Source organism: Hypomesus nipponensis, chromosome 5, assembly GCF_054491055.1.
Source record: "Hypomesus nipponensis isolate SF chromosome 5, ASM5449105v1, whole genome shotgun sequence".
Lineage (NCBI taxonomy): Eukaryota > Metazoa > Chordata > Actinopteri > Osmeriformes > Osmeridae > Hypomesus > Hypomesus nipponensis.
Window position 1 is genome coordinate 5758610 of NC_140365.1, and position 11530 is coordinate 5770139.

An 11530-nucleotide genomic window follows, 5' to 3' on the forward strand; every position below is an offset into this window, starting at 1 on the left:
GACCTCGCCACTGAGAGAAGCCAACCCTGACACGCCTTCGCCCACCCCAATCTCCCTCCAGCTTCTCCAAAACTTTCATTTGAAGCCCTGGCTTGGGGGATGGGGGGGGGGGGGGGTTCGGATACGAGGGGAAACAACAAGCAGAGCAGGGTGTTAGCCAGAAAATGGCAGCAGCTTAGCCACCCTTCTCACTAGACTGAGTGTAGCAGTGGAAACGTGATTTACAAATGCTGATGGTCCCAAAAGTAAAAGGGCAAGTGTCAACAAAACCTGTCATGTTACCGGCTTAATGCTTTTCCACGGTGTCAAGAATATTTAGGACCGTTTGTGGCTGGAGAGAACTCTCTCATAGGCTAAATTCAAAGCTGAGCGTGTACATCATAGGCTGAAGCGAGCTAGGTTTTCATGGTTACAGTAATCATTCTGATTTCAGCAGTTTTGAAGCAGCAGTTTTGCAGCAGGCATGCTGAGCTCAGGGCTAAACTCCGTCATCCCTGATGTCTCCAAGCTCCTGACATACTGACACATCTACACCGTCTTTGACGGGTGGAAGCTCCCTCCCTTCCTCCCTGCCTGCCTGCGTGCGCTTGTGTGCGTGCGCTTGTGTGTGTGTGTGTGTGTGTGTGTGTGTCTGTCTGTCTGGGAATCAAACTGACATTTGTGTAATATTACATTTGTTCTAGGATGAAAATATGGAGAAAAGCAGAAAGCAGAAAGTGACTGTTGGAGGTTTGGGGGCTGTTTTCTGAACATCAAAGAGTTCCTAATGGGACCCAGTTCTGAGATGGGAGCCTGGAACTGATACAATGACAGCAGTGAGCATTTGGAAAGATGGCACCATGCTATTGTGATAGACACATATAGGTTAACAGGTTACTAGATACATCTGAAGGTTTCCCAGGTTTTGGAAAAGGCTTTTGAAGCACCACCTTACTGCTCTACAAAGCCTGACATGGTAATGCCACTGAGGTTCTGTGTGTGTGTGTGTGTGTGTGTGTGTGTGTGTGTGTGTGTGTACAGGAGGCACCCCTGAGAGTCGGCTGTTTGGATTCAGCTATGACTCGGATTAATTATTCAATCTCTTCCCCCCTTTAAAATCTTCAATTCAGACTGGGGAGGGAAGGGGGGGGGGGTCTACACACATTGACCCACTTCTGCCTTCCAGCTCCCCAAAACAGCAGGCACAGAACATAGCCAGCCACCACGCCCAGATGAGAGGGAGCTTCTGTCAGAGTTGACATGTTTGTTGACTCTGAGGATAGTGCAGGGACATCTCTCAGCATCAACACACACTCCATCACTCTCTGACAGGTCGGGGGGGCTTAGCCTACCCTCGAGAAGTGGAACCGAAAGCACAACCACAATCCCAAATATTCAACACCGATATCAATGTTAACTTTGCAATTAGTGAATTATTTATTGTTTGAAGCAGTGAATACCCTGACTCAGGAACAAGATTGGGAAGTTTCTTAAAATATTTACTTTACCTATTTATTCAGATAAATATTTAAGCACATTAGGCACATCTAGGTTAAGTGCCTCCTGAAAGCAGGCATTATAAAGCTGCCACTTCTGAGATTTATTTAAATGTATTTTCATAAAAAAAGGTCCAACATCAGTTGTCAACATTCCCTCAGTATAATGACTGGCCCACTGAGGTTAACTGATCCGTCCTCCCCAGCACCATTCAGACAGTAGTGTTGACGTGCACTGTGAAGTGATTGACCTGGTCATTACAAACCTAACACTCCCTGTATCTTTCCTCCAGCTGCTATGATGAGAAAGGGATAGCCCGCCACTGACCCTCAGGAACCACGGAAGTTCAGGGACGACAAGCAGTATCACACGACTGACGTACAGACCATGCTTCAGAGAAGGACTGCTGGCAGTGACAGTACCCACAAGGCTAATAAAAAGGCTTAACACCTGTGATGAAACTGTCATCCCATTGCCATCAACAACAGACTCAATTAGAGGGTCTGACAGGGGGCTCTGGGGCCACCCACACACACACACACCTCCAACCCCCTCCCACACACACACACACACACCTCCAACCCCCTCCCACACACACACACACACACACACCTCCAACCCCCTCCCACACACACACAAACAGCAGTTACCAGACTTAGAATAGCATTGGACCTGATGCTGACCAAATGGGTAACTCATTAAAAAACCATCCAGGTGGCCAAGTCCTCCTGACAAAGCAATCCTATACACTTAACAAAAGCTGTTGGTTGCTGTACTGGGGTACATAAGAGCTGGGGAATTATTTATGATGCAAGTAGAAGAGTAATGCTGGCACTCTGCATACAGGAACCAACACAAGAGAGCAGGTGTTTTCTTCTTAGGCCCTGCCCAGGTGAAGGCCTTCCCTACATCCTCTGAACTACATTACCCACAGACACAGCTGAGGATACTGCCCAGGTTCTGTCTGTCCTTGGACTCGCCCTCAGGACCCATAACTTAAGCAATGATTAAATATGCAGCCCAATCTTAATGTATGACCTGACACAGTATGGCCTTGGAAATAACAGATACTGTACTAAGGACCTTGTTAGCTTGCAAGGGATGTCTATTAATAGTCCTGAGGAAAGTGCTGCTGTGTCTTCTGGCAGGGAATGCACAATACAGGCAGAATACATTGATCATCCTCCTAGGTCTTTATCTGGTTTACCCCATACAGGACAGTGTAATACACCGTTTTCTGCATCCAGATGATCACATTTGGCCCTCCTGCATTGACTTGAATACAAATGAAGGTAGTAGAGCTCCATAAATTTGCAAGACTGCAAACCAGCCACGACAACAAGAGCTGAGGTCGAGTCCAATTTCCTACAGCTTTTGTTTGATCTCCTTCCAAGATGTCTCTGTAAAGACCACTGAAGCAGAAAAGCCCAAGTTGCATTTTAAAGCTGGGTGAAAACAAAAGCTTGAGCTCAGCAAATCCTGAAACATGACTTCGATGTAAAGAGTCAAAGCTAATGTATATGCGAAGGGAATCATTTTCCTCATGAAAATGAAGTTTCTCGACTTCTGGCGAGCTCAAGTTAACTTATTATTCAGGCATGCATTGGGGTCCTATCCGAGGGTCAAAAATGCAGAGACAGCTTACCATATGGTCCATCTTGGTGTCGAAGCATGGGGAGCACGAGGACTGGTCTGACCCAGGGGACTTTGGTCTGGAGCGGGGAGAAGACTGGGGGTCCCAGTCAGCATAGGGTGAGGTCTGAGGAGGGCAGCCCTCCAGGGGGCTGCTCCGACAGGTGTCCCCGGTGAGGGGTGAGGAACAGCGGGCAGCTGCAGCTGGGTCCCTCGCCGAAAGCAAGTTCCACCTCTCTCCCCTGCTCCTCTTGTTGGGTGGAGGGGAGGCACTCTTGGAGCTCCTGGAGAGAGACCTGGAGCGGCCCAGAGGGGACCGGTGGGGGTCGGGGCTGTGGAAGAGATGGGCACAGCTCTTTGACCTGCGGCTGGGCGACCTGGTGCTCTGCTCCCCCGCCGCCAGCAGCCCGTGGGCCTCCTGCAGGTGGCTGAGGACGAGGCCCTTCTCCAGGCCCACTTCCTGGCTGACCCTCTGCAGGGACGAAGCCTGCTCTCCATCCGCCACCTCATGCAGCTGCAGCAGGAGATGCTCCAGCTTACGACAGGTCTCCACGCCGCCCAGACAAGCAGTCCCTCCACCCTTGGCACTTTCCCGTCGCCTCTCTCGCCCGCCGACGTGGCCCCAGCTGCCTCGAGCGTCTCCCCCTCCGGACCGCAGTCCCCCGGCCTCCCTGCGGGCGGCCTCGCGCTCTCTCTCAGGCCCCGCGCCCGAGGCCCTCAGCTCCTGGCTCCGGTGGCGCAGCAGGCTTCGCACCTGTCCGTCCTGCTCCTTGCTCAGCTCGTGGCGGAGCCTGACCAGCTCCAGGGCCTTCTGGCGCTCGTGCCTGGCCGTCAGCTCCTTCAGGGCGCGCCGCTGCTCCCGCTCCGCCTCCTCCCGCAGCCGCCGCAGGTCCAAGGAGAAGCGCTGGCGGGCCTGCTGGTTACGGCTCTTCTCCGCCTCCAACACGGCGCGCAGGTTCCTCAGCTCCCGCCCAGGGTCCACCCGGCCGGGGCACGGGGTCTTGGAGATCAGAAGCGGAGCGTTACTCTTGTCTTTCCCCATATCGACAACCTCACAACAGGCCAGCCAGTGAGAGGGAAGGCATACTCAGCTCTGGGGAGAGTGCATGCTAGGAAACTCACAGGTACACGCTCAGAGATCATGCAGAAGGTGAGGACAGGCTGATGAGGAGTTAGAAAGCATGCAGCATGCACAGACCACTGAAAGAAGTCAATTGAATGAATATGAGATTAGAAGCCATTTGCAGCATACATACAGTACACTTCAACAGTAAGATGTAGGCAAGTCCTTCTAATATATCATGACTATGTCTTCTAACTTTTAATGGCATGCTGAGTATGGATTTACATGCAAATGAAGTTGAAGTTAGTTATGTAAATCTCACCTTCTAGGCCAATATGAAACACGATCCAACGTCTTGCTCTTACAAAAGACGTAGAGTCCTGAAAGAGGATCACAGACGATAATAATCATTCAGACCTGAGGTCAGCTGTATGCTTACTTTCCTGTAAGTTATTTTGTTGACGCATTGACTGGGCAATTGGACAAAAGTCAAACTGACTGATGACTTCTCAGATGTTGCAAGTATAGTTAGTTACTCAACGTCGACAGCTTGTAGTGAGTTGCTGTCTAGAATGATACACATGACTTGTATCAGGTGTTACAAGGCTCATAATAAGCACTTTGGCCAGCAATATAATGTAGCTAAATGTAACGGTTTCACCTGCAAGCATTCGCGAGCAGTTCAGCAAGGTACTCCTAGGAGCCCACCCGATGCTCCGGTAACCAGTACACGTGGATGAGTGTTTAGGTTTGAGCCGAATTAAACAATGCTTTAGCTAGACAAGACAGTAGCTTATGGCGCTGCAGGTTGCTCCTATCCAGCTAGCTAATATTAGCTACCAAACTAAACCGCACACGCGTTACAAATGTAACAACTCACCTCCCAACTGATACAAAGCAACCGCTACTTATAATTTCTTGACATTCAGCAAAGTAGCTGCAAGTAAAAAAAATACTTTCTGACGCCAACTCGGGTCGTTTTTCATCGCCTCTGGCGATTCGTTATCCGAGACACCCCGAGTCGGCCTCGGACAAAAATCCACATCTCGGCTCTAAAGCACCAGTTGCTCCCCGGCTATAGCTGGCCGTGTAGTTCCTTGCGAGTGTGCCTAACTGGACCAAGATCATAACTTTGAGATGCCTGACCACTAGTGGCTATAGGAAGTAGGTGCATGAGGGTGAAAAACGGGTCAAATGTATGCTAAATGGTGTAAATATTTGTTTTCATAAGATGAAACTGGACATCACAAGTCAAACAAACAAAACAAAACAAAACAAACAGGCAGTGGGAGGGTCTTCATTTCAGTAAATGGCAAACTGTCAGTGTATTCACCACTTTCAAAATTCCACAAGTGCGAAATGTCAAATAAAATTATTGTCCTCCACCACAAAAGCATGTTTTATATGTATTCCTGCCTACAACAGTGACAAGTTCTCCAGTTCTGTATAGTAGTTCTCAACCTACATTAGTCAGGAGACAATAACGTTCCCCCACAGACTACAAAATTGAATTGATTTCTCACGCTCAGGCTTCAAGCTCATTTTTTTCCCCAGACAGACCATCAATGCCTTCATTCCCCATCTCACCATCACGACGGAAAAGGTTTCGCCAAACACTATTTTACATTGTTGTTGCTGTATTCTTTTCTTTGTTCTTGTGTCTATCAAACCCACGAGATTGCTTGTTAAAATGTCCCTCAGAGCCGTGCGTGAGAGCGTTAAGGTTTCACTGGTGAGGGGCTGGTCTACAGTACACAAGGCCTCAATGACCTCAACGCTCTGAGAAGGGGATTGTTGTGTAGCGTTTATGCCAATACCCTCTGTCTAGTGGGACTTGGCCCTCATGTCTCATTCTGTACACAAGCAGGCTAGAAGCTGACTGTGTCTAATCTCACAGAGAAAGACAATTTCGGTCGGATGTACTGTGGCATATTGTCACATGTTCCGTTTTCACGTGAGGACATGGCCTACAGCAACATATAACATGATACCTGGGAATGTAGAAATCTTTTGATAAAAATGCTTCCTGAGATTTCATCCCCCAGCCACTGTATAAATCCCCTGAGGTATGCTTCATATCTCTTCTGTTGCATGCTGCCAAATGACCAGGAGAGAGTGTGGACCCTACCTTACTCAGGGAAGGCAGAGGAGGAACCAGAGGGGAATTCCAATTTGGCTACTCCACTCTCTGTGTGTCTCCTTGACTGAATCATTCAAATATGAGTAATTAATTACAGGTCAGGAGTATCCAGAAATGACTGAGGGATAGGCTTGTGGAGACTCTCTTTCACAGTCTACTAGCTAGAGGCAAAACATTCGTGTCATATTGAGAAGAGGAAACTGTTCTGTTCCACCACTTCTGAGCCATTGAGTCTCAGTTATTTGTTCCCATTGTGCAATGACACATTGATTGTCCCCCAGTATCCACCGTACAAATGAAACTATAAAGGAAATGTGGCTCATATGAAACCTCTTTTCAAAGCCTTAATCTGATATCGGGGATTAACTGATTTTCAACGCAATGAACAGATTAAGTCCGAACAAGAGATGTTGATGCCAATTTGGCCAATTTGGTTGTATGCCCACTGACAGCACAACAATGCTATGTACATCAAGAGCCATCTGACTTTAATATGGGAGTCAGATGGCTGAACGGTGAGTGAGTCGGGCTAGTAATCAGAAGGTTGCTGGATCGATTCCCCGCCATGCCATAATGTCAAATATTGTACAGTATATCTGTTTCACAGAGGAAACAATGCCCATTCAGCAATGCCCCAGTTGATGTACAATTCTTCAAATGAACTTCTCATTGTGAAAACAACAGTTGTAATGTTTCACAGATGCTTCCATATAGGATGCAGAGTACTAATTGCAACATGCCCCACTTTGGACAGGTTTTGCATGACAGTAGTGAGAGGATGTTCACCCATCAGTATTGTGTCATTCTCATATTAAGGGCTACTTAGGTTTCGTAGAACAAAGGGCCTTGGTCGATCTGCAGCCTGTTTTTGTGACACGGTGACATAAGACAGACATCTAGACAGTGTGTGCAGGTAAGTTCTTACATAAAGATTTGTCTTCTTCTTTGGAATGGCCAATCCACTCTGTAAGTAAAGTGTTAGAGTTGTGTAAAAAGGTCCCAGTGAACCAGACGTTTGTCCCCAGCCTGCCTTGTTGGTACACAAGGAACATCTTAGCATATGTCTGTGACCCATTAGTGTTAGTAGAAACAGTTTACAGAATCAAATCATACTATTGTCCAATACTGTTGCCAGCCCACATACTTTTTGACCTTTCAGAAGCACGACAGTCATGACATCAGAGTGTTAACACAGATGCTCTCTTTCAATTGAACTCTTGCAATCTGACAAACGATTGTGAGCCCTTGCTTGAACACATTGTTTAAGACGCAAGAGGAAGAGCCACTGTGAAAGCTTGACTCAGCTGTAAGTCTGCCAGCTAATCATTAGTGACCGTCTCTCTACCACTGTGATGTCTTCTGGAAGACACCTGCTTCAACATCAACCAGACATCGAAGAATCATCTGCCTGATTGTGTCCAGCGACACGTGATCCCTGCAACACGTGCAGTCACAGCTTTTAGAACAGACAGAGCAATATCTCTTCCATCACTTTCACTGCACCTTACTTTGTGTTTCTGCTTCACGGGATGTCCCCGTGAATGACCCGGGGAATGATCTGTGAGTTCAAATACGGTGACAGAGGCACATCTTCCAGCACACATGGAGCAGAGATGGGAAGTATGGGCGGGAAAAATACCATGGGTTGATTGTTGAAAAAGTGCATTTGCACCATGATAAAGTTGTAAGGAGATACTTTTGTTAACATTGCAGGTAATCTTATAGGTAGGACTATGACCACAAGTTTTTATACAATAACAATGATATAATAGTAGCAATAAACACTTCAATGCAATATCTTTTATATGGCTCTAGTTCTGGGTAGAGAAGCAAGAACGTTAACGGGAACAGTTGCTGGATGTATGCTCATTACTGTCATCACATTTGCTTGCAAGAAAAATTGATCCGTTATTTCCTTCCAGTCACAGGTTCTTTTCCACACTTTTTAGGTCTTCTTATTCAGGGCGTGGTATCATGTTCTCTGATATCAGTGGTGTCACACCATCAAGAGCGTTCCTGGCCTTCGTGCATCTTTTGTTCCATCTTTTTGTTTCCCCTTCGTTCCATTTTTTGCCACCCAGCCAGAGCTGCTTGTAAAGAACAGGTTAGAGAAGTGTTTGTTCTACTCTCATGTGGTCACAAGGACCAGCAGTTTAAGTTAGTTATAGCTTTAAATATTTACATCTTACATCGTGTTTTTATGGTCAAGTAAAGGTGTGCTTTTAAGCTCATCCCCTATTGATGATGAAAAGGACACTCATACTCTACTGGTTAAAGTACTTTCCCTCTTTCCCTCATCCTGATTTAGTTGTTGGGTTTAGAATACTTGTGAAGGAGTAGAACTGTGTGACTGTTTGTCTCTGTTTGACTGTTTGTGAACTGATGCTGCAGTGTCCTGTCTTCAGCACACCTCACCCCACATGTTGTGCAAAAACAAATGGAGCCTTTTCAAAACAGATCCTTCAGGAGTGTGCATCGCTGCAGCCGCTCACAATCACAGTGTGACCGCAGGAGTGTGAGCCCTGCACACACACACACACACACACACACACACACACACACACACACACACACACACACGCTGTGCCACAGCCTTTTCTCTGCCCCATGCATCCTCCTCCTGTGACTGAACACTCCTTTAGATGAGCTGGACCGCACCTTCCGTGAGCGCTACCTGAAATCGGAGCCGCCCAGCTACCTGTGAAGGGTTGGCTTTCAACGGTGCCTTTTTTTCCTGCTGCCTGTTTTAAGCACAGGCAGGTACAGGGCGTTAGAATATTAACATACAATGCTATTGTCTTTATTGTTTTACGTAACCCGTGTCAGAGATGCTAGGTACTTATAGCCAGGGAAGGTTAAGGAGATGAATGTCTCAGTGCATGTGATTCTGGATGATTTGTTTTTCGGACTCTATTTTCACATCAAGTTCTTATGTTTTGCTGTGCGAGCTGGGGAACGGTTCTGTGAGCAACCTACCATTTGATATCAAAGGACAACTTGTTTTTCTGCCTTTTTTTTTAAGGAAATCTATATTTTCTTTTTTTTCCTAAAAAGTAAGAGAGCAACTTTATTCCAGGTATGTTTCTGATTACTGAAACTTAAGTTGTTTTTGTTTGTTGCTTAGAATTTTTATCCTTTTTAAAACCTGGGTTTCTTCAAGGGCAATGACATGGGTAGAGTTTCTACTTAACTTATTCCTATGACACTTCTGTGAGTTTGCATGTATTCGTATAAATCTGAAATTAAATGGCTGGGACAAACTGTAATATAGTGTTATAATCCAAAAATGTAACACCGTGTAGCCACAACAACCTCAGCCATTTTTAGAAAACAAGAAAACACTTTAACTTTTTGAATAGATTCTAGATATGCCTTATCTGTTTTCTCCCTTGAATTTAAGGGAAGAAAAAAATGCTGAAAGAGGATCTTGTTCCTCATGGAAATTGATAAGGGGTTCAGACACTGTAGATGTGTTGACAGATTCTATATCTGAATTTAAAGTGCAGAAAATTCCTCCTTTTTAGAGTGTGAGAGAGTGTCGTGCTCCAGGTTATCTCGGACATTAAGGGGTATTTTTGTGGGGCTGAGATCTTTCAGCTATTTCTCAGCGCAGGGCATAGAAGAGGGAGGGGAAGTGCAGCCAACACAAAAGGCAACATTATTCCCCGGCGGATCTGCGCTACATCCCGCTATGAATGGAGTATTGAAAAACACAACATTGGGGACTAGATTATTTTTCATCCCTCATAACTGAACCATTTGTCCCAGAGTTTCAAGCTGTTTGTTAGCACGGTGTGCAAATGGGACAGCCATGGCGCTGCGGTGCTCAGCTGGCGTTAAAATCCCCTGCTCCTAATTGGACATACAATGACCCCTCTGACAGCCTCTGCTCCCCAGATCTCGTCCTGTTACCCCCGCTGGAGCCAGTGGCCCTCAGCACACACAGCAGCAACTGGCCACAGCTGTTGTTGTGGCTGCGTGTGCCAGTGGGCATCGCTGTGCATGTAACTCTGTACAGCCTAGACTGAAGAGTAGTGTAGATATATACCTGGAGGACATCAAACCAGCCTGCCCCTCCAGCCTGCAGTGCCCCCCGAGCGCTCCTCCAGGGGCCGAGAGGCGCCCCTCTGGTGTCATCGAGGCCTAAGCGTTTCGAAGAGTTCCAGTGACAGATTGCAGGAAGCAGCGTTTATGCCTGACGATGGGGACCACAGACAGCAGAAATGTCTTTTTGTGCCCCCTGGGCTCGGAATGTCCACTATCTCCAGGGGCCAATATCATATTCACCCCTCATCATCCCCACGCTAATACATTCCTGGCTGAGGTCAGAGGGGCTTCTACCGGAGCACAAAGACTAACAACTCAAAGCCAGGGTAGTCAGGAACACGGACCAAACTCATTTACTAGCAACAAGAATAGGACTTGTTGCTACAAGAACTCTGGTTGTCGATTTCGATTAAATAGTATGGCACTCTTTTTAAATGAAATTATATAAATAATTTAAAATATGTTTTCAAGGGACATGTAACTGTTAGAGGTAGCCTATGGTGTGTGACAAACTTGGACTTGCTGTAGTTTTACAAAGCCAAAATGTTATCTTATTTATTATCTGTTTTGGAATTAAGTATCGGTGACTGGTTGTCTTTTTGCTGTTTGCATGCTTTTGAAAGTTTAACATTTTTTCCCTGAAAGGCGAATTGGTTTCCTGAGGAGAAAAATCCTCAGTTTGAAACTGGATCTCGCGATCTGATAAAGAGCTCCATGTAGGTTGTATGTTTACCGGTTGCTTCTGAACGTACGTTATACAGCCATTCAGAAACCCACCGATTCAGCTCCTTTCAAGTCTGCTTGTACTTACTGTGCCAGACAAATTCCCTGAGTGTGTTGGGGCAAGATCATTTTCATTATCAGAGTGAGGTGTGGCAGCCATTTTGTGCCAGTGTGCTCGCCACAGATCCAAACACTCACCCTCATGCCCAGTTTTATAGCGGCCCAGTGTTTGGGCCCCAGGAAATGGGCCGGCTTCACGCTTCAGCTGGCCTTGGAGCACTCTGGGAGCTGGGCCTGATCCAATCAATAGGCCTGAGCCTGACACACAGACACAGCATGGCTCCCCACACCTCTCCCTCACCACCAACACACACCAGTTTAACCCCAGCGCATCACATGGGCTCTGGAACCTATTTCTCCTCTAACCACAAGCTCTTCTGGTCTGACCT

General features: G+C 46.8%; 1 protein-coding gene across 1 annotated transcript in view; it reads right to left on the reverse strand.

Annotated features, from left to right (window-relative positions):
- The window catches only part of tspoap1 (TSPO associated protein 1), a 63874-nt gene extending 58665 nt beyond the window's left edge, over positions 1-5209 (reverse strand). The window contains exons 1-4 of the mRNA XM_084698018.1: positions 5052-5209; positions 4494-4551; positions 4231-4308; positions 3122-4108 (exon numbers count right to left, since the gene is read on the reverse strand). Coding sequence (XP_084554144.1) covers positions 3122-4108; positions 4231-4251 — 1008 coding nt within the window. The 5' untranslated portion in view covers positions 4252-4308; positions 4494-4551; positions 5052-5209. The remainder of the gene's footprint in view (positions 1-3121; positions 4109-4230; positions 4309-4493; positions 4552-5051) is intronic.
- Between the last annotated feature and the right edge of the window lie 6321 nt (positions 5210-11530).